At 37.9% G+C, this 26,826-nt stretch overlaps 1 protein-coding gene across 1 annotated transcript in view; it reads right to left on the bottom strand.

Moving 5' to 3' along the window:
* Nucleotides 1–26,826, bottom strand: part of MEGF11 (multiple EGF like domains 11) — a gene marked incomplete in the record, with an annotated part of 327,149 nt that overhangs the window by 44,978 nt on the left and 255,345 nt on the right. Inside the window, 4 exon segments of the mRNA XM_072402612.1 lie at nucleotides 1,657–1,785; nucleotides 3,330–3,458; nucleotides 15,563–15,697; nucleotides 19,106–19,252. Coding sequence (XP_072258713.1) covers nucleotides 1,657–1,785; nucleotides 3,330–3,458; nucleotides 15,563–15,697; nucleotides 19,106–19,252 — 540 coding nt within the window.

Raw genomic sequence — 26,826 nt, 5'->3', positions numbered from 1 at the left:
GGATACCCAACGCAATCCAGCTTCCCCTGCAGCTGCCAGGACTGAATGAACTCGTCATTTCCGCCTGGCTAAGATGGGCCAAAGAGCAAAAGAAAGAAAAGAAGAAGAAAGAAGATGGCAGCACCCGAGATGGAAGAGGGACAGGTGAGTGTATTTAAAAAATTGTGATCATGCAGATAATATTTTTTTTTTGCAGCAGAGACATCTCCTGTCCCTCCTACAATGAAGGAGCAGCCCGGTCACAATTTTTTGAAAAAAGGGTTTAGTTCTATAAACGTATCATGAATAAGCTTGCCATTAATTTTTAGGAGCCCATTGATTTCTATGTGATGTGGGAATGCTGCTGCACCTATAAGCTGATCTCTTACTCAGTTAATTGTGGGGTTTATGCCCCTTCTCTTAAACCTTAAACCATGAATAAGCTTGCCAAGAATTATATAAGCCTATAGATACACCTGCGTCCCATGCACTGGGGCCGTGCAGTACCAAGTTATTGCAGCCAATTCACTTGACTACTGTAAAACATCAGTCCAAATATAACACCTGCACAATGTTGGTAATGCATTGCAATGCAACCCAGTAGAGTGTCTTGGTGAAAGTACATTTGAGGTGTTGTACTAAAAAAAATAGCATCACACGAAAGCGCTTGCATTTTGCACTATGTTGCATAAAAGTCAACTGACCCTAAGACATTTCAAATTGGCACTAATAAGTGAATCCCTGCATCTAATGCCCATTGTGCCACTTTAGCTGTGCAGAAGATGCCAGGATACTGAGAAAGGGGACTTGTATTGTGCCTGTTAGCCATCTGCAGGACAGGCTGGATACTCTATAATTGTGTGCGTTGTGCAGCTGCCATCAGTCTCTGTTGGGTCTGTCCTCTACAAAGCTGCCAAAGCTGAGAGCATACATGAAATGGAACATGCAGTGGAACAGGAGGACCTAAAAGGTTAACTGAATGGTAAAGGAAGTAGAAGGTCAACATCTACATCTGCTCAACATTCTGGTTACTTGTGTATTTTCTGTACTGTTATTTTGTAAAAGCAGAACTCTAGCTCAAATGAATGGCGTTATATAACCAAACCAGCTTTAATTCAAATATTGCCCTGCAGTACTTTTTTCTGCCTCTTGATGTCCTCCTTCTAATAGCCAGGACATCAAGAGCTCAGCTCATCCTGGACTTGCCCCTGTGACTGTACAGTCACAGGAAAAGCAGCACAGTGGAAAGGTCATCTATGTCACTCTGCTATCTCTATCAGAATGCTTTGTGCCAGCACAATAACTAATTGGCTGTTTGTACTTCTTCTCCCTTTCACACTCAAGTCTTGCTGTACAGGGACTATAATGGGGTGAACCCAGGTCAGGTATTTACATAGCTTGCATTTAAAAAATGCATTGCATACATAAATAATAAAAGATTTTTATATATATGGCTAGAGTTCAGCTTTGTTGCCCCTTAGTATGGGGCTGAATGATGAATAATGTAAGGAAAGATGTAGACAAGTGGTTATCCAGATACTGTGAACAACAAGTACCCCCATACATGACACAGCTGACGGTATCAGTTCTGAATCTGATCACAGTACTAAATTTGGGTGATTTATTCAGAAGCAGCAGAAAGCAAAGGACATCATCAATACATATCATGGTTCTTACTCTGCGTACAGTACAGCCCCGTCCATCCAGGTGTACATTTACATTCCCCGTCATATGCACTGCACTCGGCATCATTGTGACAGTTACAAGTATGGATGCAATCTGGACCCCAAAGACCGGGAGGGCATTCTGAGAAGAAAAAAAAAACAGAAATGTTAGCCCATTGATAAGCTCTTTTCTTAAAGTGCACCTATCCTGACAGATTTATATGGGTGGCCATTGCTGACCTTCTGGAAATACTAACCAGCTGGTTACATTTTGCTTCAGGTATTGACAGATACAAGTAGAAAACAGAGAAGGTTTTATTGCCATTGGTATGTCCATTAGGGAGATTCACTCTTTCTAATTTTCCAAGTCACCATTGTCACTGGGAATGAAATGGAAGGTAAATCGATAAAATTTGAATTGTCTCCAATAGAACATGAATGGAGGGAAAGGTTCAAATCCCAGCCAGAATACTATATGCAAGGAGTTTGTATGTTCTCCCTGTGTTCTTGTGGGTTTACTTTGGGAACTCTGGTTTCCCCTCACATCCCAATAACATGCAGTTGGGGTAAATGGCTCCCCCAGAAATTGTTGTTGGTAAGTTTGCAAAATATGCAGTAAAACCAAAGTGCCGTATGGGCTGTCAGGAGCTGGGCGTATTAAAGACATTTCAGAATAGTTAATAAAGAATAAAACCAATAAAAATAAAAAATATAATAATAGAGGAAGAAAACCTCCAATTGAGACACTGCGACAATTGTCTAAAAAGCATTCCCCATATTAAAAAGAAATTCTCCCAATCTTTATTGAGTCTATAGGACAAGAAGTGTAGGGAAATCTCTAAAAAAAAAAAAAAAAAAAAAGCATTTCCATCTTCTCCCTTCTTTCCTTCCATATGCTGATCTTCAGCCTTCTTGATTAGTAGGTGTACAGGAGTGTATTTATTCCAGGCACATGCAAGAAAAGCTGGCATTGCCAGGTAATAATGGCAACAAACACTGAGCTGTGCATTCAGGTGGGCAGCAATCAGGCCAGTAAAAATATTTTTTGCACAAGAGACATCACCTATCCCTTTCTGCAATAACCTCCTGCCCGAATTATGAATTTGCAAAGTGGGGCTTTATTTCCACTTTAACCCCCCCCTACTCTAGCTAAAATAAAAATAAATTGTTTGGGCTTTAGATGTACTGTAATCTTGGTCAGACATACAAAAACTACAAGCTATGCATATGATTTCCAACCAACTTACAGAGATTCTCTCTTACCCCCCTTTGTATCTCCAGGGCAAGAAGTAAAATGAAAACTCCCCATTGCAAAGAAACCTACTCTATCCAAAACAAACCAAAAAATTTTTTTTTGTTTATATTTTTAGAAAAAAAACTCAACTGATAATTAGCTGTAGTTACATGATGTAGGAGACAGTGTACATGGATTGGATCCAGGGCTGCCATCGGGGAAGGGGTACATCTCTTCCGGGCCCTGATCAAATAAACTTGACTTTTGCAATGCTGGAACTTTTAAACAAGGGCAAGAAAGGTTACCTAGTATAGGAGCCAGAAAATTCTTATGGTGTCACTGATTGGATCGCATTATCTCCTGTTGACTTTCATTTAGATACCTAGGTTATGATTTACACGTTTAACATGGGACCTTCTTTTTGTTGTATGGCAATTTATGAGTGTATTTACCATCAGAGCAGTCGCTGCCAATCCAGCCGGGATAGCATTGACATGAGCCATCAATAGGGTTGCAGGTGGAGTTGTTACTGCACGTGCAGAATTCTGAACAGCCGCGCCCATACCTTCCACTTGGACACACTGCAGTAAAAAAACAAAACGTCACAATGAGGTACAATATAAAATCTAAGACTATTATTATTAAACAGGATTTATATAGCGCCAACATATTACACAGTGCTGTACAATAAATAGGGGTTGCAAATGACAGACGAATACAGACAGCAAGACGGGAGGAGAGGACCCTGCCCCGAAGAGCTTACAATCTAGTAGGCTACTTATTCTTCCATGTCCAAAGACTCCTCGGCAGACATAAAGTGTATCTAACTTTTGGATAAGTTTTGGATTAAATGGTAAAATATTTGAATCCCTGTATTACTTTGAGGGGTCTATTTATAAAGTAGTAAATCTAACATTCATTGCAACATTCCCTGTTGGAGAACCTTCCAGGTCCATGTGTTTCAATGGCAGTAATTAATCCTCTACCAGTGAATGTCATATTGCTCACTGCTTTATAAATAGACCCCTAATTGTTCTGTGTAATCATTTTTTATTATAGGAGTTAGCAGGTGGCTCTATTGTTCTTTTAATTTAGTTATTAAATAAATACAAAGACAAGACAGGGAATAAAAAAACTAATCCACTTATAAAATTTCAGAATAAAATGTATTTATACACTATGAGCTGAACTGGGCTGAACTATTAGATCCATTTTGCTGAAACGTTCAGCCTGGTTTGAACGGCTTTGATTCTCTCATCATAGACCTTGAGACCTTTTTTGGGCTTCAACCTTTTTTTGTTATATTGTTATTTTGTTAACACCACCTTGTTGGAGTAGTTTATTTTTGGATTTGATGTTGATTGTATTCATTTCATATTTTTTTGTACCTAAATGCTTCTAATAAAACTTTAAATCTAACAAATCAATTTTTCTGTTTTATTTATTCCTGTATAAGGGGGAGCTTTGCAACTTCCAGAACATTGAATTTTTCTTATATAGTTAAAACCTATTCTGGACTGGTGAGAGAGGCCCATAGCAGGAAACTAATCGCAGGGGCTACATGACAGGGTGCTCGGGCTGCCCAAGAAAGGGGGGAAAGGGATAAAGTTTTGAATTACAGAGAGAGGAGGGGGTAGAGAGATGGTCGGGTCAGAAGTTAAAGTGGGTGGAGATTAAAGAGTTTAAAGTTAAAGAAGAAAGTTAAAAGTTAAAGAAGAGTTATAAGGAGTAAGGAATGGAAGTTAGGGACATTTTTTTGCAGGAAGAAATTTCCCACCTACCTTCCTCGTTAAAAAGGAGTTGGGATATGAAGGGGAGGCGGTTGAGGTCTGGTGGAAGGTAAGAGTCCTGGGTTTAATTATGGAGGGGGGCACCCAAGTTGGTGGGGTCCCCCTTTAGGGCGGTGAACGGTGTAGACCCCTGAGGCGGTGCTGGGGTGCTAGGGGCCATTGTGGCATGATGGTATTGGTTAAGATTGGTGATGCAATGGTAAAGCGTACTTTACCTTCCTGACCTGCATCCTAGTTGTTAGGGTTAAACTGTTGGCTATGTTAGGGATTTTGTTATTATGTTTAATAAAGGAGTTAATATATATAAACACAGAGGTATATTTAATGGAAATTGGTAATTTGGGTATTTATTGTTAAATAAATGGCTGCTTGCCAGCCATTTTAAGTGCACCAGGTGTCATTGTGTTATTGGGAAAGTTTTAGGGATGGGGGCTGGCAGGTGGGGTGGGTGTGGTTTTATGTGTGGGGGGAAGTTTCTGGCAAAAAGGTCCGAGCTACCCTAGTCATGTTTATTCTCTACCTCATCTTCAGGTTTTAACTGTTGTCTGTATCCCCGTTCGGATGATTTCTCCTATTCATGTTGTAAATCTTTTAATACATTTTAACAGACGCTACTGTAGCAGTAAGGAAGATTTTCTGTATGTAGAGTTTGTTTCTCTTTTTCTCCAGGTGCAAAACTTACCCCTTGTCTTTTGCATTAACTCTAAAGTGAACAACAATGAAACAAATATGGAGGTAACTATATTACCCCTTAATTACCAAGGGGTAATATAAATAATTTCTCGTAGCTAAGGTCCTCTGTGCCCCTTTATTGATTTAGTTGCCCTTGTTTTCCACATTCCACAACATTTCCAAGGGAAGTGGTGCTGGTTTTTTATTTCAAAGTACAGTGTTCTCTCCAGAAATTATTTTAAACTACATGGGAAGAACTGTGAGTGGGTGGTAAAAAAGTGGATGGGGCAAAACATGACAAATTTAGTGTTCTCATTTGTTATTGCCAGATTTCTACCCTCCCCCCCCTCTTTATAAATGGGCATGATTTAATAAAGCTCTCCAAGGCTGGAGAGGATAAGCTTTCATCAGTGAAGCTGGGTAATCCAGCAAACCTGGAATGAATTTCTGTAAAGTCATGTGCTATTTGCTAGGAAATGTTTTGAATACTGGACCAGACCCATTCCAGGTTTGCTGGATCACCCAGCTTCACTGATGAAACATATCCTCTTCAGCCTTGGAGAGCTTTAATAAATCAGGCTTAATATTCCAACTTTCTAATGCCCACCCTCTTAACATGTCCAATTTTTTCACCATCCTTGTATTGTGCCTCAATTGTACAATGCACCTGTATTGTGACCCAACTTTTCAATAACCACCCTAAACCAGCTGGGTAGTTCCCGAAAAGTTCTGGGTGGTGCGCCCAGTGAAAAGGGGCTGGGGAGAAAGAACACCGAAGTAGATAAAGTTACTTTTGCTAACTATGAACTATGGTTCTTCTTCATTTACAATGGTACCTTAGTTGGCAACTTGACATTGCTCCGGAGTCTAAAACATGCAATTCTTAACAGAATGAATACAGTATCTAATATTTGGGGGGTATGTGTTAAGCTATATAAAGATGCTAGATTTTTTGCAGCCCATGAAGAATGCTTGTGATTATCTTGCATGAAAACCTAGTGTTTGAACAACTGTCTTCAACGTTGTTCAGTGATCTGACTTGTCGGATCACTAGATGACCATCAGAACAAGTGTTGTTGTTTCCAAATTAGAGGATGCAGTGGGATTCCTCCCGCTTTCCTTCTGCTTCACATCTCCAAAGAACGGAACAGCGTTGTCTGTGGAGCATTTGCTCTTTTTAGTGTTGCTAATATTTTCTTATTTCCTATTTCTAATCCAAGGATATCTTTAGGGTTATATAATACAGTGAATATTTCAATACAATTTAGAACATACTACATAAAGGTGTGTCATGCACACCACTCACACCCTTTCCCACATTCCATGCACATTTGATCAGTGACTTTGTCTTAGATTTCCGGTACCAAACCCTCATCCTACGCTGTATCTAAAACTAAGCTAAAATAATGCCGTTTGAAGAATCATCACTGTCTCTTTTGCTGAACATTTAGCTTGCCAGTAATGATGTATCAGCACTTCTAAATACAGTAGAAAATGGAAATATATTCTATTCAATGATGGGTTTAAGTGATATCCTTATATTTCCATTTTTTTCTATTTACACTGATCCATTCCAATGGAACAAGCTCTCATTTGATTTCCTCATTTATATAACAATGACATTTTAATGCAGAATATTAGTCAATTCACTTTCTTCCTTACTTTAAAGGACCTTAAAATCAAGCACCACAACCATACACATATACACTCCATGCACTTAGTACCACTGATGGGTCTCATACCTAAAGGTAAGAGTGTGAACTCTTTAGCCATTGTGTTCTGCTAAGGCTTTTTTTCAGGAAAACAGTGTTGTATTGTTAATAATTTCTCATAACACAAAACAAATCAGAGAACATAAAAATCTCACAGAATTACAGTAGTACGCTGGCCTCTGGCCATCTAACTGACACTAGACAGTTTACAGCTATGAGAGGAATCGGCAAGGTGATGCCCCATCAGTCCAGTATCAGCATAATAAATGTCAGCAATTCGCATGCGTGTGACAGGGTTATCGTGACGCGTTTCGCCCGATGTTCGCCCGCTTCTTCAGGGGTAATCGCATGTAGCGTTCCCATTTGTATTTATCTTGTGCAAATTATTATGGCTCCACCTTCATTAGTACCGTTTACATAATCATGTTTCCTATCATCACACTTCTTTTATGCCTATATTCAATCAATTATATTTCATCCATACTATTTATTATATATATATATATATATATATATATATATATATATATATATAGGCAAACCATGGCTATACCAGAAATCCCCCTTACTAAATCCCTTAGTAGCGCTTATCAGCGCATACATATATCACCATATCCTGGACTATGTGAGTCTAACACCATTTTTTTTATTTCCTTTGGTATTGGATTTATGTATACTTAGTATTTTACATTATTGACTGCTTCTGAAAATAAGAACAGCTTTGTACCATATTGATATATCAACTTTTACTATATGACCCATATTTACTGTTATATATGTAAACTACCTACCATTGTGTACTGTTACTATTTTCTCAATGTCCACGTTGTTTGGAGTATGTAACATTCTTCCCCTAACGTGCCATTACCCCTGAAGAAGCCTACATCGGGCGAAACGCGTCAAGATAACACTGTCACACGTATGCGAATTGCTAACATTTAGTATGCAGATACTGGACTTATGGGTCATCACCTTACCTGTTCATCTCTTATACTGATTAGCTGGGAACTGTCTAGTTTGATGGCCAGAAGCCTGCCTAATACTGTAATTTTGTGAGATTTATACATTCTCTGATTTGTATTGTGTTATGAGAAATATTAAGAATACAACACTGTTTGTCTGAAAAAAACCCTCTGCTTGCCTTTAATTTGATACCTAATTATCTGGGGTTGACAAACCCTTCAAGAGTGACTATTAACCTTAATAATTGATTTATTAACACCACTACTATACCATACAGTTCTTTCTCATTGTGTTCTGCTATTTAAAATGCTCATCCAACATTCTGTATATTGAAATAGTACTTACTGATAAAATATTCATTATATTATAATGCATGTGTTATATGCTTTTTTTGGCTGCCATTGCTGAAAAAACTGTAACAGCTAATAAATATTACCTAAGCTTAATGGACTGAGCTGATCATCAGAACACATCTAGCATGTTAATAACAGACACATTACAAGGACTTAACATTTTTATACTTGGTTATACAGAACACACCAAAAATCAATTTATAGGAGCTAGTGGAATGATGCAGGGCCTATGCATATCTATGCCAGTACTGTATGATAAAAACCATGCAATGTATTGTAAAGCCTATTTACAAAATTTACCCTAACAAAGTGCATCTTAATTAATGCAATGAGAAATAATGTAAAAAATAGTCTAAACGGAACCTAAAAGAAATATTTAAAATATTTACTTGATATCTTGATGTACCCTAACCTTTATTGGTAGCTCAAACTCTGCATGCCAAGGAAGAAAAAATATATAATATATATATGGACCTGAAAAAGTGTATTCTTCTCTGGATAATTACAAATGCAACTGCCCAACCTTGTTACAATGACTGCTCTGCAATCAGCAAAGTCCTCTGCAGTCCATGCTACAGACTGCAGAGTTGCAGTATTGACTAAGCATGGGACAGATCAGACTTCCCTGTTCTCACGCAGCAGTTTTAATGTCAAGCAAATGCAGATCAAAGGGCAAAAAAAATGAGAAGGCATTAAATATTTTCACTGATTTTACATTATTTTTATTCATTATTATTCAGATTATTTCTGATAATTAAACTGACTTATAAATCTCTTGTTTAGGTAAGAACTCACACTACATAGTTGTTCCTAAACTATGCCAAACTGACATCTGAAACAAAATTCCACCGTTCTGTGTCCATTCCAATCTATACTGGCATGCACACAAACAGTGAAAGCGAAGCAGACAATCCAGAAATGAAAATGCCAAAGGCATGAGATACTCATCATCTATTACCAGCATTTTTAACAGGTTCAGACAGCACAAGGGATACTAACAGAGACACCCTCAGGACACCTACATCACCTGGTTTGAAAATGTCCTCATTGTGACTGCAAGAAGAAGCTCCAACAATGCAGACACAGCACACAAGGTATAGAGTATAGGCAAACATAATGGGCAAGATGGAGTGATAAGCTTATGATATCTGCACACAATGGCCCTGATTTAATAAAGCTCACCAAGACTGGAGAAGACAGACTATCATGGAAGGACCTGGGTAATCCCGCAAACCTAGAAGCTATTTATAAAAAAAATCATTTGCTAATAGATGGCATATGTTTTCAGTCCTGGACCAGATCCATTCCAGGTTTGTTTGATGACCCAGGTTCTCCCACGATAGTCTATCTTCCCCAGTTTTTCAGAGGTTTAATAAATTGGAGTCACTAAAAGTATGGTCTGAGTTTGGAAAGAATGCTCCAGTATAACTGACCTAATAAATCAAACTTAGAAATTAACTTAACAAAACTACCCTTACATTGTGCTCCCCCCATGTTGCAAGGGTTAAACGTTTGCTTTTCACTGAGGTACAATTCAAAAGCACATTATCCCATGCTCCCTCAGTAGGGGGGTACTCCCCTCCTCCAGCTGATGTCGCATGTTATGGCCCTTGATGCCCTCTCGACTAGTCCTCCATTGTAGATGAAGACATCACAGTGGCTGAGATTGATGGAGAGCCAAAAGGAAGTAACTTTGCTGACTAGTTGCACAAAAGGTGGAAGTCCGAGGGAAGTGATAGCAAATAAAAAGTTCATCAAGCAGAAAAATAATAGTAAAACATTCGTTGAAAATTAGCATATAGCAAGCTCTATATCCACCTCTTGATTCAGAGGAAGGGAAAACAAAGAAAACTTGTATAAAGTATGGTTTAATATTATTATTTAACAGAGGATAAAAAACCTTTCTTGATCTCCTAAAGCCAGAGGTTCACTGAGCATGTACCCTCAGGAAAGTGCTTCTCTATTACCATAAGGGCTGACAGTTGCCAACCTCACAGTGACTTAGACCACGGTTTTAAGAAAAAAATTAAAGTACAACCCCTGCCCTATAGAAAAGGTATAGGTTTCATACCATCTCATTTTGTAAGTTGTGTTGTACACTTTCATTTCCCCATCGCCCAATTCTGTACACCTTGCTGTCCAACCAATTTTTCCAAACTGTATTATTCTGTATGCTGCCCTGCCTAAGGTGATTTACTAAATCAACAATCTCTCATTTATGCATGCTACATGAAATGGTCTCTACTGACTGGATCAACAAGTATTTGTTAGTCAGCAGGGGGCAGATGAAAAATATACAGGTAGTCGAGTAAAGGACATCTAACAAACAGACGACTCCTAGATACGAACGTGCCTCCCTGCTTGTTTGTGTGCAGGATGGAGGCTTGATAGGGGGGAGGGGGCAGTTTGCATGACTCGCAGAGGAAATCTTTTGCTAAACACAGCTGAGCAACCTTTTGTAACTTTTTAATGACCAAGACAAACTCTGCAGTTGTTTCTTTTTGCAAATCAAAGCACAGCTTGCTCCAGAAGTTAATGAATGTCTAGGCTCCATAAATTATTTTTTTGCTTTGTTTGTAATTAACTCACAGTAAGGATTTTATACAGTAACTAATACCATGCTGCCTAATATGTTGAGACAAACATCTGTCCTAATTGCATTTATTAAAATATTGTAGCTGTTCTGAATTTTATACAAATTCAACTTAAGAACAAACCTACAGTCCCTATCTCGTATGTAACCTAGGGAATACCAGTACTGGTAAATGTTGCTGCAAACATTTAAATTTTACATTGGGAGGCCTTATTGCATGCATCAAAAAAATATATTGGATTATCTGATATGAAATAGTTGAATACAAGTACAGCAGGCCAACAAAAACACCAAAATATCGGTGAAGTTTGTTGTACAATTTGTATAAATTTATTACAATTCTGTGTGGATTTATATACAAGTGGAGATACAAGTCAGTTGATACAGAATTATTTTAGAGAGGGGACTGCTTCTACAAGCACAATCACATGCTCTTATGCATGGTTACATTTATTCATTCCTTTGCATTAAACCACAGCTAAATTAGGTCTGGGCCATAGTGGAGGTCCCTCTAATAACCTTAATTATGGCAACTATAGCCCGACACGTGGAAGTCTTCATCTATGCAGCATCCAAAAATTAACAAAAGCATATTACTATCACGATAAGTAATTTTCTATTTAACCATTCAGATATTATTCCAGCTACCAAATTAGATTGCCTTCTCAAGGACTCGGAAGAGCCTTGTCCATCCTGGTTTTTGCATGTAACAATTTGTCTCTTGGTAGCGGAATGAATATGTACAAATATAAGACAAGCTCCTCAACGTTCTCCCAGAAAATAAACGTCTGGAATCTCAAGGGAGGAGATGGCATACAGTATATAAGAAAAACAGAAAAGCACAATGAGATACTTTGCTATTTGAATAATGAGTTATTTTTATGCAATGACATGGTAAACAGAAAAAGCAATATTAAACTCTCATTTGTCACAAGGGGGTTAATATACCTTCTGATTATCAGCCACCATGCAGCTTTTCGGAGACAGCACATACAGCTTGTTAATGTTTTGGGTTGGGGGTGTCCTGATACACTGTCAGATGATGTTTTTAGCATTATTTCACACAGTGAGGGGGGCTGACAGGGGTTTATTATCAGAAAACTGAATCCCGCTAGAAAACATCAGAAAAATGCCATTGTGATAAAACCTTATCTTTGTGCAGAGCGTCCAATCACACAGACGGCGTAATCCGCAAGCCGTGTGACAGGGACATTAGCAACTTACCCCTCCTTCTGTGCAGCCTTCTGAATCCCAGTCACCTGCACCCTTATCCCTCCTGTCTGAACAATCTGATAAAACCCCTTCCACCCCATGAAGGCTATTTTTACAGATTCATTTTGTCTTCCAAAGGGAAAGATCTTGGTAATGAGACAGCACCTGGTAGAAGTGATAAAGCTTGATTTCTATATCTTCATCGTTATGTCCTATCTGCATTTCGATATGGACTGGAACACACAAAATCACACAGGACAAACTGCCAATCAGGAGGAATAAATTGTACATTAGCTAGTTTCTATCCCTGTCAAAAGTTATTGGGACAATATTGGAAAATAAAGGGGCTCCGTCTCCAAATCTTACAGTGCAAACTGTTTCCAACAACCAATGGAGCAGACATTGCCGAGGGTGATCAATATGTGTGAGAAATTCCTTCAGAGTAAAACGATTTCTATCATTTAACAACTAGCATGCAAAACATTCTAGAGCATGACCATAACAGTTCATGTTGGTAGTATAAAGTTGGTGTGAAAAATCCCCTACTGGGGCAAGAGAAAGGACATTTTTTGCCATGTTGACCAATATATGAAAATTTCATTGTGCTTACCTGCCTTCTGTCTGTATGTTGTGTTGGTGTATATACATATGAAAAGTCTTCAGTTGGATGTTAATAAACCCAAAGTTTGTATGTTCATATATCATAAAAAGAAAAGGAAAAATCCCATATATTCAATTGCTTTACTGTGTCCTGATGTTGATGCTCTTGTTAATTTACAATAATATTACAGCAAGGGTGCCCACACTTTTTTGGTTTGCGAGCTACTTTTAAAATGACTAATTCAAAATGATCTACCAACAATAAAAATGCTAAACATATATTTATTTATATTTATACCGAGTATGCCAAAAAAATGACTGAAGCTAATGAGACATTGAATGGCAGAACATTGCACAGACATTGCACTACAAGACTATAGTGACAGGAAAGCTACAGTTCACCTGTCTTAGGAGAATGACTGCTAATCTGTACAAAGGTATCTCAGTAATTGGACCCTGACCCCGAGCCTGAACTTACTTGGCCGCCCAGCACTGCTTACCTCAGACTCCCCTCCTGCCCTCTCTGCCTCCCTCCCCACTGTTACACGAGCTTTCTCACGCACGCACTGAAACACATCTCCAGCATCCCTATAGACGTACAGCAGGGCTGCTGGTAAACAGCAGGGAGGGGTAAGGCAGGGCTCCACGATAGACTCGCGATGCCTTTGCGATAGGCCAGTAGATCGTGATCAATGTTTTGGGCACCCCTGGACAGTTTACAGTACAGGTAGTCCTCGGGTTAAATACGAGATAGGGACTGTAGGTTTGTTCTTAAGTTGTTGTATGTAAGCAATTAGGACAGATGTTTGTCCCAACATATTATTAGGCAGCGTGTAGTCAGTTACTGTAAAAAATACTTACTGTAAGTTAATAACAGAGAAAGGAAAAAAAAATGTATGGAGCCTAGACATTCATTTTTTTCTGGAGCAAGCTGTGCTTTGATATGCAAAAAGAACTGCAGAGTTTGTCTTGGTCATTAGCTACAAGATGTTGCACCTCCGTCCTGCACACAAGCGAGCAGGGAAGCCCCATTCGTATCTAGGAAGAGTCCATATGTTGGATGTCCTTAACTCTGGGATTAGCTGTACATGTTTATTGAAGCACTGGTGGTCCACTTAAGTTGTGTCAGGTTACATGATAACTTTTGGAGTGGATTTAGCTATCATATTGTAGCCACCCCCCTCTTTCTAGTGTAAAATAATGCTACAATCTGTAGGATAATGATTTCAAGTTGCTTAGAATAGAAAGGATACCACCATGATTACCTTGCTACCTAAGGCTAACATAATTGTTGATAAATATACAAACATAAAATATTTCTGAAAGAAATATTTCTGAAAGAAAGTGCCTTAAGCTGTTATTCATTCATTAATGTTTTAGGCATTTGGTTGTCTAATTTGGAGGCTACCTACAAACATATGGAATAGCAACTTGTTTGCTGCTTGGATGTTGTTTCCTATGTCCTCCGTTGCTGTTTGACGCCAATTTCAGATGTGGGGAAGCTCTATACACTTTGAGGATTATCCAGGCTAAAGTAAGCTTTATTTTTGATGAAACAATTTTGATAATTACTCCTAATTTATTTTTTTTTTGGAAGTGTTATTAAGAATTATGTATAATAAAATAGGTCTCATATATATCCTGAGGAAGCAAAAACATAGCTTCCGCAAAACAAGTCGATGTTCATTGAAACGAAGTATGAGCTCTGTATGTGACTGCTTTTTGCTATAAGCAATTCGGATTTAATTAATCAAATATACGTATGGCTTTTATTATGTATACATTGTTGGTCATGTAATAAAGTATATATTTTTTCTGCTTTTTGTAAACTAAATGGTACATTTATCCAGAGCATGTGCCTCCTAATACATATATAGTCCCAATTATTCTTGTTGCTTTTTTTAATATTTGTATGTAGGGATGTAGCACTTTATGTACTAAAGACTAAATAGCTGGAAGACTTGCTATATCCTATATAGGACTACAAGATACAGAGGAACCTGCATGGCTTTGCAGCATCCACAAATATTTGAAAGTGTATGCTATAAAGACCTTTATCTTCAGAATATAGGCAAATTAGACAGCTAGTTCTAAACTACGTATACACATTCAATGCATTTGGACCGATAATCGGCTTATGGCTGATATCGGACAAGATTCTGGCGTGTGTACAGCGTCCGTCGTCCGAGCGACCGTCCTGGTGGATCCACGGATGACGAACGATTGTAATGGAAGTAAAGGGGGGAAACCGCGCAGTGGGGTGCAGCTCCGTTGTTCTCCCCCTCCTCTCTCCATAGAGCAGAACGGTGCTGTATGTACAGCACTTGTTCATGCATCGTGCAGTCCTTAGTCTTTCGAAAGGATTGCGAAAGATCCTTTCCAAGGACAATAATTGTGTACTCAGCTTTAGATAATATGTAAGGAAAGTTCCCTGGAGTTATCCATTGTGTTGTGCCCATAAAAAAATGGTCACACAATGGCCCCTATCAAAGCATGTATGTAGTGAGGATAAGACTGTTTGTATTTTGTAGCCTGTACAATCCAGTAAGGCATTGTCCATTACGCAGACAAGGCTAAGTTTGGAGTTTTGGCCCTACCATGAAAAGTATGAACAAAGTTCAGAACTAGAGACCAGCCATGGATTTTAGCCATTCACGGCCATTAAGTTCTGTTTAATTACTGTTTTATAGTAATACAGACAGAGAAAATACAGTAAAGGGGCACAGATTTGTACACATTCCCATAGCCTCCTGCCTATTAACTTTCAATAAAAAATGATTTATTACGTACCTTGGTTACAGAGCGGGCCGAAAAATCCTGGCAAGCAGTCACAGTGTCCGGTGATGTGGTGGCATGGTCCATTAGAGTGGACACACTGAGGGCAATTCTGGCTACAGCGATGTCCAAAGAAGCCAGGAGAGCAAACTGCAGAGAAATAAAACAGAAACAAATTACCCATTCCCAAATAATTGACAGTTGTTAATGTTTAGCTGAGGTAGACAGTTAATTAACTCATGTGATCGCTGAGCATGAGGTTGCACTGCAATCAACTGAAAATTATTAAAACAATGGGTTTTGCACACCAAACAGTTTGATAAATAGCACAGGAAATGTAAAGTGACATCTTGGTGCTCAGTCCCAAAATGTGTCCTGTCTCCTGGTGCCAAACCTCAAGTGTTTTAAATATGTGAATGAATAAAAAACTCCAAAATATATATTGGCACCAGCATGGATGCTGTATTTTTGGCAGGCTGGGAAGAGGCAAGTGGAAGACAGTATGTATAGAAACAGCAAGGAGTTCATATCTGAACCAGGTGAAGACTTGACAAATGTTGAACATTCATGGTAATTTTACTAATATTTTTAAATGTATTGTATAAAGTCTGTATTACTGTGTATTGTATCTTTATGATATGATGTTAGCTGAAGCAATATTTAATTTGGGACCTAAAGAGTCACCCATTGTGAGCAACAAACATGTGCTCCTATTCTAATCACAGGACATGAAATCCCATTGTAAATATTGTAAATGAGGAACCACTGGGGCTGAATTACTAAAGAAATATAGGCTGCTTACTTAGCAAAGTGAATTTTTCCTTTGCAAACAAGGTAACTCCAGTTTCTATTCCCATGCAAACAAACATAATGTTTTTTGGATTTTCTTGCACATGGTTAGACATTCTATTGAAAGTGAATTTTCACTACATTCACTAAGCTAAGGGACATACCTAAGGAAAAACTAATAACCAATTATTAACCATTTAAATGTATCAAAGAAAGTGAAAGAGTTGGACAGTAGCTGTTATATTGGTTTAGTTGGCACTGTGATATCAAAAAGATAAAAAATTCATGCAGTGACATACTATGAATGAATAAATGAAAAATTACTCACCAAACATGGTGGCCAATTATATAAATGAATCTCAATTTATTAGTGGCTTAAAGTGGACAGCAAACAGACATGGCCCCTAAGAGGTTTTTATTTACAGTGGTAGGAGACTCATTTTTTAGAAATGTAACTAATGGGAAACAACTTGCCAGGGAAGATGGATCTGGCTTTCTATGACTAAATGAGCAGCTACTTGCTGTTACAAAACATTAGACACAACTGAGCACAGCATTAGAGAGTGTTGTAAAAAATATGTATTGATAAATCATAAAATGTTATATACAAGTATTTCTATTTCAAAAATGTCATTTGTTCTGCTAATTGTCTGCTTGTTATTAACAGAAGAGAACAGTACTAAGTTTGTAGAGGAGAAAAAATAGAAAATCAGACTGAACACATCGATGACACTGACTTTCCAGTACTGGAAAGGTTTATTGGTTGGAAAAAGCTATTTGTTAAAATATTTGATGTTGTTGGGTGCATAAACACTAGTTTCATATTACATTTGTGGAGGTAATAATTTTTCACCTTTGGTCTGCAGAATAGAAGTCACCTGATGGACCACTCACTATGGCCTGCTATCCGTTACCTGGGTTTACTCCTAGGCCACTTCATTCCCATCTCCAGCATGCAATAGAAGCATTGCTCACTGTGCTGCTGGGGCTAAGCTGAATTTCTGGGTTGGGGATAAAGTTTGACTCCCATGCAGTAAACTGGGGAGGTATGAGGCAGCCACTGTCTGAGAAAGTCATGCACTGGCTGAGTTACTGAACTTCTCTCATTTATAATTGTTATTATCACACTATTGTTTATCCCTCCTCAGTAGGGCGATTCTGTACCACATATTTATCAGCATAACCAAAAAATTGTACATTCAATTCTTAATAAGATATTTGTACATTATTGTATATGAAAAGTATAAATATTGTTATGAAACATGTAAGTTTAGGACTGGCAAAGACTGTCGACTGAATTTTAGAGGAGAGTTTGCGTTATTTTGAAAAAAATTCAAAATGAAAGAACAACAAATGTTGTTATTAATATGGTTGATACCATACATGCTCAAGTATAAACCAAGACTTATTCTAAAAATACTATTAGAAAAAAAAACTGTTTACACTAGATGGAGATGTGTCCTTGTGTAAAAAGTATAACAAGCCGTTGCTAGATGGTTTATTAAAGTTTGTTATATATAGAAAGCAGCATCAACTACTATTGGTCAACAAAAAACACACAAAATATTATTAAGGAGCACATGCTCCATCATAACCAACTCAAAAATGCAAAATATTTTTAACCTGTAAAAAAGAGGAACAAATAATATACAGGCTGAGCCCATGTGATTTTAATTCTTTCCTTTGCTCTAAAAATAATACATAATCGATGTATTTATTCACAATAATTATATTGGTGTTTCACTTGATTACTGTTTTAAATGTTAGCAGCAAGGTTTGCGATTTGTGGCACTGTAGGTACCTAAGTTTACATTTGGACCTGTTAATATTTGAGTATATATATTAATGTAAATGAACAGTAATATTAGGGTCAATTTGTTTCCAATGCAGTACCCCGCCACTGTTATAGTACAATAACTTCTGGGAACATGTATTATATTTTCCTGAATGGTATTTTTGTATTCTAATTTTTTTTTGGAATAGGCGTTTAGTACGAATCTATAGGGCAGTGGTCACCACTGGTGGTCCGCAAGAAAATTTTGGACATTTTTTGCAATTTTTATGTTTTGTTAGTAATAAAACAAAAATAGTATTCTAATAAATTCTTATATTCTGAATGACAATTTTCACCTTTTTTATTGCACTAAATTCACGAACTGTACTAGAGAGGGAAAATTCTCATCCCATTGTTTTATTTTATTTGTTTATTTCTTAGATGATCTTTTAGGTAAGTATGACCTTAACTGTGTATTTTATTTAACCGTTATATTTAATGTCATCAATAGTTTGACTTTGATAACCATCATTTCTTGTTTGGTCTTAGATTGGAATGAAATAAACTCATAATGAGTGAGAAAAAGCAAACTAATATTTTGCATTTCTTTAGTAATACCAAAGATAATGATAACTAATGATAATAGTAACAATAGTAATACTTCACTTAACCGTGAGCTGATCAATGAATCAGACACTCCACAGTCCTCATCAGGCACCATTAGGAAGATCATTATTTTACAAATGTATTTACCTTTTTAAAAAAATTCATATTAATGGTACTCGGGATTTAAAATGATAAATTCAGTGGTCCATGAGGTCCGAAAGGTTGGCGACCACTGACATACCCTACTTAATATTTTTATTCATAGAAAAATAAGGTGGCATCAGATAAGTATATAATTATTAAAAACAAAGTGGAAGTGAGAAGAAACTTTACATTGTGAGTAACCATGAAGACTAAATATGTTTTTTTTTAGTGGAATTTCTCCTTACTTCTCTGGCACAGGGTCCCCCGATATCCTGGCGCACACTCACAGCTTCCATCCTCAGGTGAGCATGACCCCCCATTCTCACAGTGACAAGACATTGAGCAGTTGGGCCCCCAGCGTCCTTGGGCACATACATTATCACAATGAATACCTGTAACAAAAAGCAGAGCATCATGACACAGCAGATACAATATGTTGATAATCTTCTTAAGCTGTATTGGTTCAGATGGCAGCAACTTCTGTGAAATGACTGTATTTCCCATACTACAAGATTTACATTTTAATATGGGCAAGTATTCTCTTTACTGATGTATGTCATTTTTATATAATCATTCAGGAAATATTCCGGAACAGAAAAATATTATTCTGAAAGGAATATTTACATTACTTGTTATGCATGGCAGCTGCCAAATTGCCTGGGAGATAAAGGTCAAATACAGTATAAGTAAATGACAGGACCAGAAGAATGTCATTTTATTGTAAAACCTGTACTGGAATAAACAGGGACAAACAACTGAGGAATGATTCACCCAAGGGCACCATTATACTTAATCATGGGAAAAATGATAGAATTACCTACATTATTGCAAGAAAGAAACAGGGCTACATTCAAAGTATTTGCAGCAAATATCATGATGATGTAAGGTTGTAAAGGATTTACCGAGGGCTGTATTTACTGCCCATGCTGCTCTGGGCTCACATAAATAATGATATGTTCCTCTACGGATCCAACCCTTTTTCTCATCCAATAATTAATTTTAGTAGTTTACAAAATCCTTAAAGTATGCTTGCTGTCTGCTTTACATACAGAACTACAAGCTGACTGTTCATTTACCAATAGATATCCTTCAAGGACGGCGGAGATGACTTGATTTTCTTATAGCCAACGAAACCTCTACCCTGAGGTCCAATATTCAGAATGAAAAGACTTGTGTATATCAAATCCAACCAAAAGACAAAATTACATAAATGAAAAACCTGCATCCTCAGTACTCCAAACCTGCATACGATCCAAAGGAAGGCATGAAACCGTTCATTCATAAATTTTATGTGAAAAAAAATGCATATAAGGATTTTATAAGCTGACCTCTAATTTTATGATGTCCCAGAACATCGAAAGCTGTACTCCTCTTATAAGATATGTTTTGGGTCCCCCCAGTTAAAACTTGGTTTTGGATAGATAGTCGTAGGAAATGGTTACATTTAAATAATATGCCTGTATAAATAGCTTAAATATGAGGACAGATAATAAATTGTAGTTTGATACCCTGTGGCCTTACATTCTGCCAAAAACAAAGTTACCAGAACCATTGATTTTCACAACTGGACTCATTCTGCAGTACCGGTCATCAGGCAGTGCCCTAAAATGGAGTGAATCCACTTGTTCTGTGTGCAATGCATACACTGGACTGTGTGGGAGGACCACACAGCCGGTGCCCATCCTGACTACAGATGGGTAAACATGACATGACCAAAACCTGTACCTTGCCTGTGCTGGGCAAAAGGGATAATGTCACTGGGTTTTCCCCAAACCACTAGTACTACCCTTCCCTCTGCTTCTTTGCAGTTCTTGATTCCCCCACAGCTGCACTATGGGTATGGTGGGGAATTTGACCATCTTCCATGATGAAATTACTAGGCCTGACCACAGTTGTATGACCAATGGAGTGGCGCTCCACTCTGCCAGGACTTGGCCAAAGCTGGTTTTAGCACCAGCTGCAGATCAACAAGAAATTGTGAATGACCACTCATAGGCTGGATACATGGAGGGATCAACCAATGTCCTTTGCAGAGACACTTTTGCTTTCTCCTGCATGGCCAAGAGGCAATGGACATGATTTATTAAAGCTTTCCAAGAGAAGATGGACTATCATGGATTCTCCAGCAAACTTGAAATGGATCTGGTCCAGGACTAAAAACATTTGCCACCTGATCACAAAAGATTTTTAGGAAATCCATTCTGGGTTTGCTGGATTCTCCCATGATAGTCTATATTTTCAAGTCTTGGAGAGCTTTAATAAATCAGACCCAATATGCCTTTATGACGCTTGTCTCATAAGTATGAATGAAAGTGCACTCTACACAACAGATAACAGAGGAGATTCGAGGAAACATATGTGAATGTATCTGATATTCACTTGTGTATATTGTATAAATACACAATATTACTGCACGATTATGTTTATATACTACACACCATGCAGCTGAAGCCTGATATTTTCCAGAGCCATCAGAAGTACAATCCGGTAAATAAAGACAAGTGCAGAAACTAGTTGGGTGTTAACAGGACAGAAGAGTGAAATATCAAACCCCCTCCATAGTTTACCTGCTTCCTCCTCTCGCCTCCACCTCGCTCCCTCTCCCCTCAATGTGTTGCAGCATTTGCCAGCTTTATCTCACAGGCCCACGCTCCTCTGCATAATGGGATAAACACAGGGGGAGAGACCTCAGGCAGAGAGTGGATTAACGTGTTACTCAGGAGATGCGCCCCCCTCCCCATCACAGCAGAACAGGTACCGCATTGTAATTACTGAGGCTTCAATCTGCTCGGCAGCTGAAAGTTTAAGGATTACTGCGAGTGAGTGAAAATCATTACACAGGCTCGCAGTCGTTTTCCTTACTTGTGTTACTGGCTGTTTTTTGTTCAAACTGTCTTGAGTTAATGCAAAAATATTGCAGACCCAGGGAATTTTATGGTGAGCTCAGAATCCTTCACCTTTACAATGTTAGATGTTCTCCAGAGAAAAAGACAAATGTGCTGAACAGACAGAAGAAGTTAGTGCTCATCACTCTGACCAAAGTGCAGAAGACACGTGAAGTCACTTATAGCAACGGTGCCCCGTACTATAAAAAAAGTAACAACAAATTGTGTAAACTAATTGTGTAATTTTTTTCATACAAAGTCACCTTCTACTAGGGTATGCCATGGACTAGTGGTGTAGTCATCATTGATGTTAAGATTTGATGGGTAGCTAAATTAAAGTCATAGAAGCTGCCTGGTATTTAGGAATGATTATCTGCTTTCACCAAGGCCTTGGTCCTATTATTAAACAGTATTTATGAAGCACAGTCATGTCATTAGCTATCCCTCAATGGAGGGATCACAATCTAATATCCCTACCTCAGTCATATGTCCTTAATACGGTCTAAGGTCAATTTTTGGGGGAAGCCAATTCACCTGTCTGCATGTTTTTGGATTGTGGGAGGAAACCCACACAGACATAAGGAGAACCTGTAAACTCCACGCAGATAGTGTCCTGGTCAAGAATCGAACCTGAGACCCAGTGCTGCAAAGGCCAGAGTGCTACCTCTGAGCCAACATGCATCACAACTTAAATTTAGTATTATCCAGAAGAAATAACCAAGTACTGATCCAATACCACTTGATGACCTTGTATTAGATATTTTGGGTTTTTGAGGCCCCTATTTAAAAAATGGGTCCTTTCCTGCACCACTGCTGTGTATAGTCCCATGCACAACCCAGGAAAAAATACCAATATGCCAAACAGCTAAAGCCCCAGACTAACAGACAGGAACCAATCGTGAAAGCTCCTGCTTGACGGATCACTGTAACAGACAGCTAATGCTCGTTTCATGTGATTGCAAACTATTAGAACTAGTTCACAACTTGAATGCTGCCCTTCTTTAATAGCTTTCTTTACAGTAGTGCTCATTCACATGTGCATTGCCATTCATGATCCCATTCAGGCCATTTAAATGGGATGCTTCAAAACCAGTTACGTATGCTGTATTTGCATTAGAGTGTAAATGAGCACTTACAAAGCTGCATTTCTGCAGACACTGTTATTATAGATCATAGAATACACCAATGTCATAATAACAGAAGCTGCGGGATCCTGTATCATGAAAAAAAGCTTTCATATATTTTATTATCCTGTATTTAATGATGAACTAGGCAGATATATTAGTCACAAATTAATGAAGCTCTGAAATAATACATAATTATATATAGTATTTTTATAGATAAAAAACAAGATTTCTGTGCCTCTGTTGTGAACTTTGAAGATGAAGTTCTCCATGACGGCTTTAGCTACAGAGGTTAATGTTGTTTTAAATTGTTTTTCCACTTTGTTAATACTGTAGTGTACATAGTCTTTACACACATTCACTTCAAAATAAGTAGAAATTAAAAAATCCTTGTAAAACAATATAAACTAATGAAACAAACCAAAGCACAATACACTGGCTTTGTAGCACGAGTAGCGACAAATAAGCGTCAATAAGCACAATGCGGAAATGTAAAAAAATTGCTGTTTTAACGATAATCCTGAATTGATTCAATCGGAAGTGATTTTACTAGAAAACATCTAGTCATCATTTGGATCTATCAATATATTTATAGGTCTCAAAGAGAAACCATATATATATATATATATATATATATATATTATACAGGAAAAACTATTCTTTCTTTAGGGGAAAGATACTTATTATGGGTATCATGTATGTGTGTCAGATAATAAGTTTGAATTTATACAGTATTTGCCTAATCAATACAATTGAAATGAAAATAACCCATGGATATTGCAAGCAGGTCTGTTGTTTATTGTGGAGGAGACACGTTATGACCTTTCTGAAAAAAAACATACTTACTTGTCTGTGCTCAATTTTTTCTAAAATGGTACAATGATGACGAGTATTCAGGCATACCCCCAGCTATTGAGAATTCATTAACTCTTGCATACATGCTCCATTCCTTCCTGGCCAATTAAGATGGCTGAAGATCTCAAATCTGGAAGTGGACTGGGTGATGATGTCAGTGTCCATGTTAGAATGAGGACAGCCAAGTTTATTTGATCAAATGCAGGCAGGTGTCTAAAGGACATCTCATGTCCCTTCTGCAATAAAGAACCTGTCTGGTCACAAGTTTTATATTTTACTTTTAGTTCCCCTTTAAAACCATGCAGGCTTGTTCATGGCTAGACTCCAGGCAACTTCATACACATTTGTAAAAACTTTTCTACTTTATATTACCCCAGTAGTGTAATCCACTATTTACAATGAATAAGGTCTTCCTTCCAGATTGCTTTGACCTTGAAGTATTTCAAAGTAAAAAAAGCAGCTATTCTGATTTGCAACTAGGTCCCTGAATTTTTTAGGGTCTTCTTGAAAATTGTACACATGTGAAAGAATTAAAAGTATTGTCTGGCATAACAAAAAGGTAAAACCAGTGAAGGTGGGTGATCCAGCAAACCTGGAATGGATCTGGTCCAGGATTCAAAACATTTTCTAGCAAAAAGCAAGTGACTTTTAAGAAAACCATTCCAGGTTGACTGGACCACCCAGCTTCACTGATGAACGTGTATCCTCTCCAGCCTTGAAGAGCTTTATTAAATCAGGCCTAATGAAACAAAATAAGTGAGCTTATTTCCAGGAATTTGCATTTAGAAATCTGTTACTGGAAATATTGGCAAATAATTAGGAACAGAGGAGAATTGTTGACTTTATTTCAAAATAACAATTTTAACCTTTGTGTGTCCTCCTCGTTTACTTACTATGTCAACTCTGCTCATGAGAACAAATATGAGCTTCATGCATCGGTCATGATGATGTTATTGTTGGGAGTAATATGAGATGCTGCTAAGCTCTAAATGGCCTTTACAGCACAGAACCAGCTTGTTGATTATGCAAATATTGGCTTTTAGAATGTCGCTATTACCATATCAAATTTCTTTTGCTAGAAATGGGAATATGATAGATTATACATGGTATCATTTCACTAGTCCTGCCACCTATTATCTCATCCAAAGTCTTGCTGAAAGTGAGGCATTAGGGAAAACAGCTCCGAAAACAAAATCAATGGAGGATCAGAAATTGAAGAAAAAACATTTATCACTGGGTAGCACAAAGGAAAAAGCCAGTTTAAGCCAATCAAATTTCAACTTTTTTTTTTACAGAAGAGTGAGAACTGGTAGCTGAATGTTTTTTGTAGTTTTTTTTAGACTTGCCCTATTAAATAGTGTTAAGGCCAGGCATTCCCACAGCTCCCACTGCAAGAACTTCGTTGGCTGCAGGTCGGAGATTTTAAAGTTCTCCCACCTCGATGTGGATTTCTTGAGCAGTGGTGGAAGCAGAATTCCTTATCAGCTCCGGACAAATTAAGTCTTGCGAAAAAATGAAAGAGAACATTTCGGAGACTTATCTCCAGTACCGGAGAGTGGCATCCAAAATTTACGGACAGTCATGGAGGGGGATAATCCGAGGGTAGCCTTAATCCTGCGGTGCCTTGCCGCCTTATCTAGCTCTCGACAATTCTGCATATTCTTTAATTGCTATCTCTGAGTGACCCTGCCTGAACTGCTTCCACAGGCGGACAAACATTACATTTATATGTTTAAATTACAATTTCATTATTTACTTTGCAGAGTGCATTGCGTCTGCTCCCGGACAATACACAATGTTATTCCAAGTTTCCATGTGTGCATAAAACAGGGCCTTTGTAACCTTGGCCTTATATTCACCTTTTGCATTTTCATTTAATTACTTTTAATAATTTAAACAGAATAATCACAAACAGAAAAATAATACTTCTAGTAATACTTGTAATAAAAGTTACTGAATGCTACTGAATGTGAACGCCAGTAAGGAAAAAGTGATGGAAATGAAGATTATGAAGACATTTAAAAGAATAAAAGAGGCAGACAGACAGGTCTATCGAAGGATCTACAGATGCATCTATGTAGTATAATTAGCTGCTATCTCCATTCCCCAGAGTGTTCCACTGACAGCTTCATTGTATAAAGCTATGGAGACTTGCACTAATGCCATGGTAGTTCATCTGCACAGTAAAGGAATGGGTTTGTGTCTTTAAGTTCCTGGACCAAGCCTTATGGGAGCTGGGATTATCTTTGCTCGTGCATTAATGGAGCTGGAGGGCAGGCAAGGGACAGCTTTGTTAGTGAGTGACAGCACTGATGTGACCAAACTCTTACCACTCGTCTCTGCGGAACCTTATCGCCACCTGCCACTGTGTCACCCTGTCCCTCAGTCACGCTGTTCATGCTTTGGAAGACTGGGAGAATGACAGCATCTTTATGTATTACCACCTAACCTGCTCCATTCTCTACCTGAACAATGGAATTGTACTGCCTGTTCTGTCTGAACAATTAGTCCATGTGCAGCTCATTCCATCCTTTAGAAATACTGAAACTTATGTAAGGCTAAAAAGAATTATAACCTAGATAACACAATATTATTATGTGTTAATAAGACAATGGTGAAGCAATAGGGCTATAGTGAGGACTTTAAAATTAAACTGAGATGGATTTCCGGATGGGTCTTGACACTGGGAAGAAACCTATAATGTAGACAAAGAAGTTATGTCACTTCTAATATAATAGATCACCTATGTATGAGAGAATCCATATTTTGGAAATTGCATGTACTTAAACATTTTCTGCATGCACAAATACCACCATGCATTATAGAGAAATCTCAAAAGACAAATAAAGTCAGTAACTTGCTTGCTTGACTTGCTAATACCATCCAGGAAATATTTTCCATCTTTGATAAAGTCATAGGGTCTCTATAAAAGCAAGGCTTTAGGTTGGAGCTAATGCCTATTAGCCCACAGTTCCTCTGTTGCTCAGGTGTTTCCAGATAAGGTTACAATTTGCTCAGTGAAAGGTGTTGCAGGAGCAAAGAAAAGAAATCACATTCACTTGCTCAGGCCCAGACTGAGGGCCATTGAAAAGCAATGACGGG

Source organism: Pyxicephalus adspersus, chromosome 2, assembly GCF_032062135.1.
Source record: "Pyxicephalus adspersus chromosome 2, UCB_Pads_2.0, whole genome shotgun sequence".
Taxonomy (NCBI): domain Eukaryota; kingdom Metazoa; phylum Chordata; class Amphibia; order Anura; family Pyxicephalidae; genus Pyxicephalus; species Pyxicephalus adspersus.
Note: the sequence above shows the minus strand (reverse complement) of the source record. Positions and strands in the feature narration are given on the sequence as shown.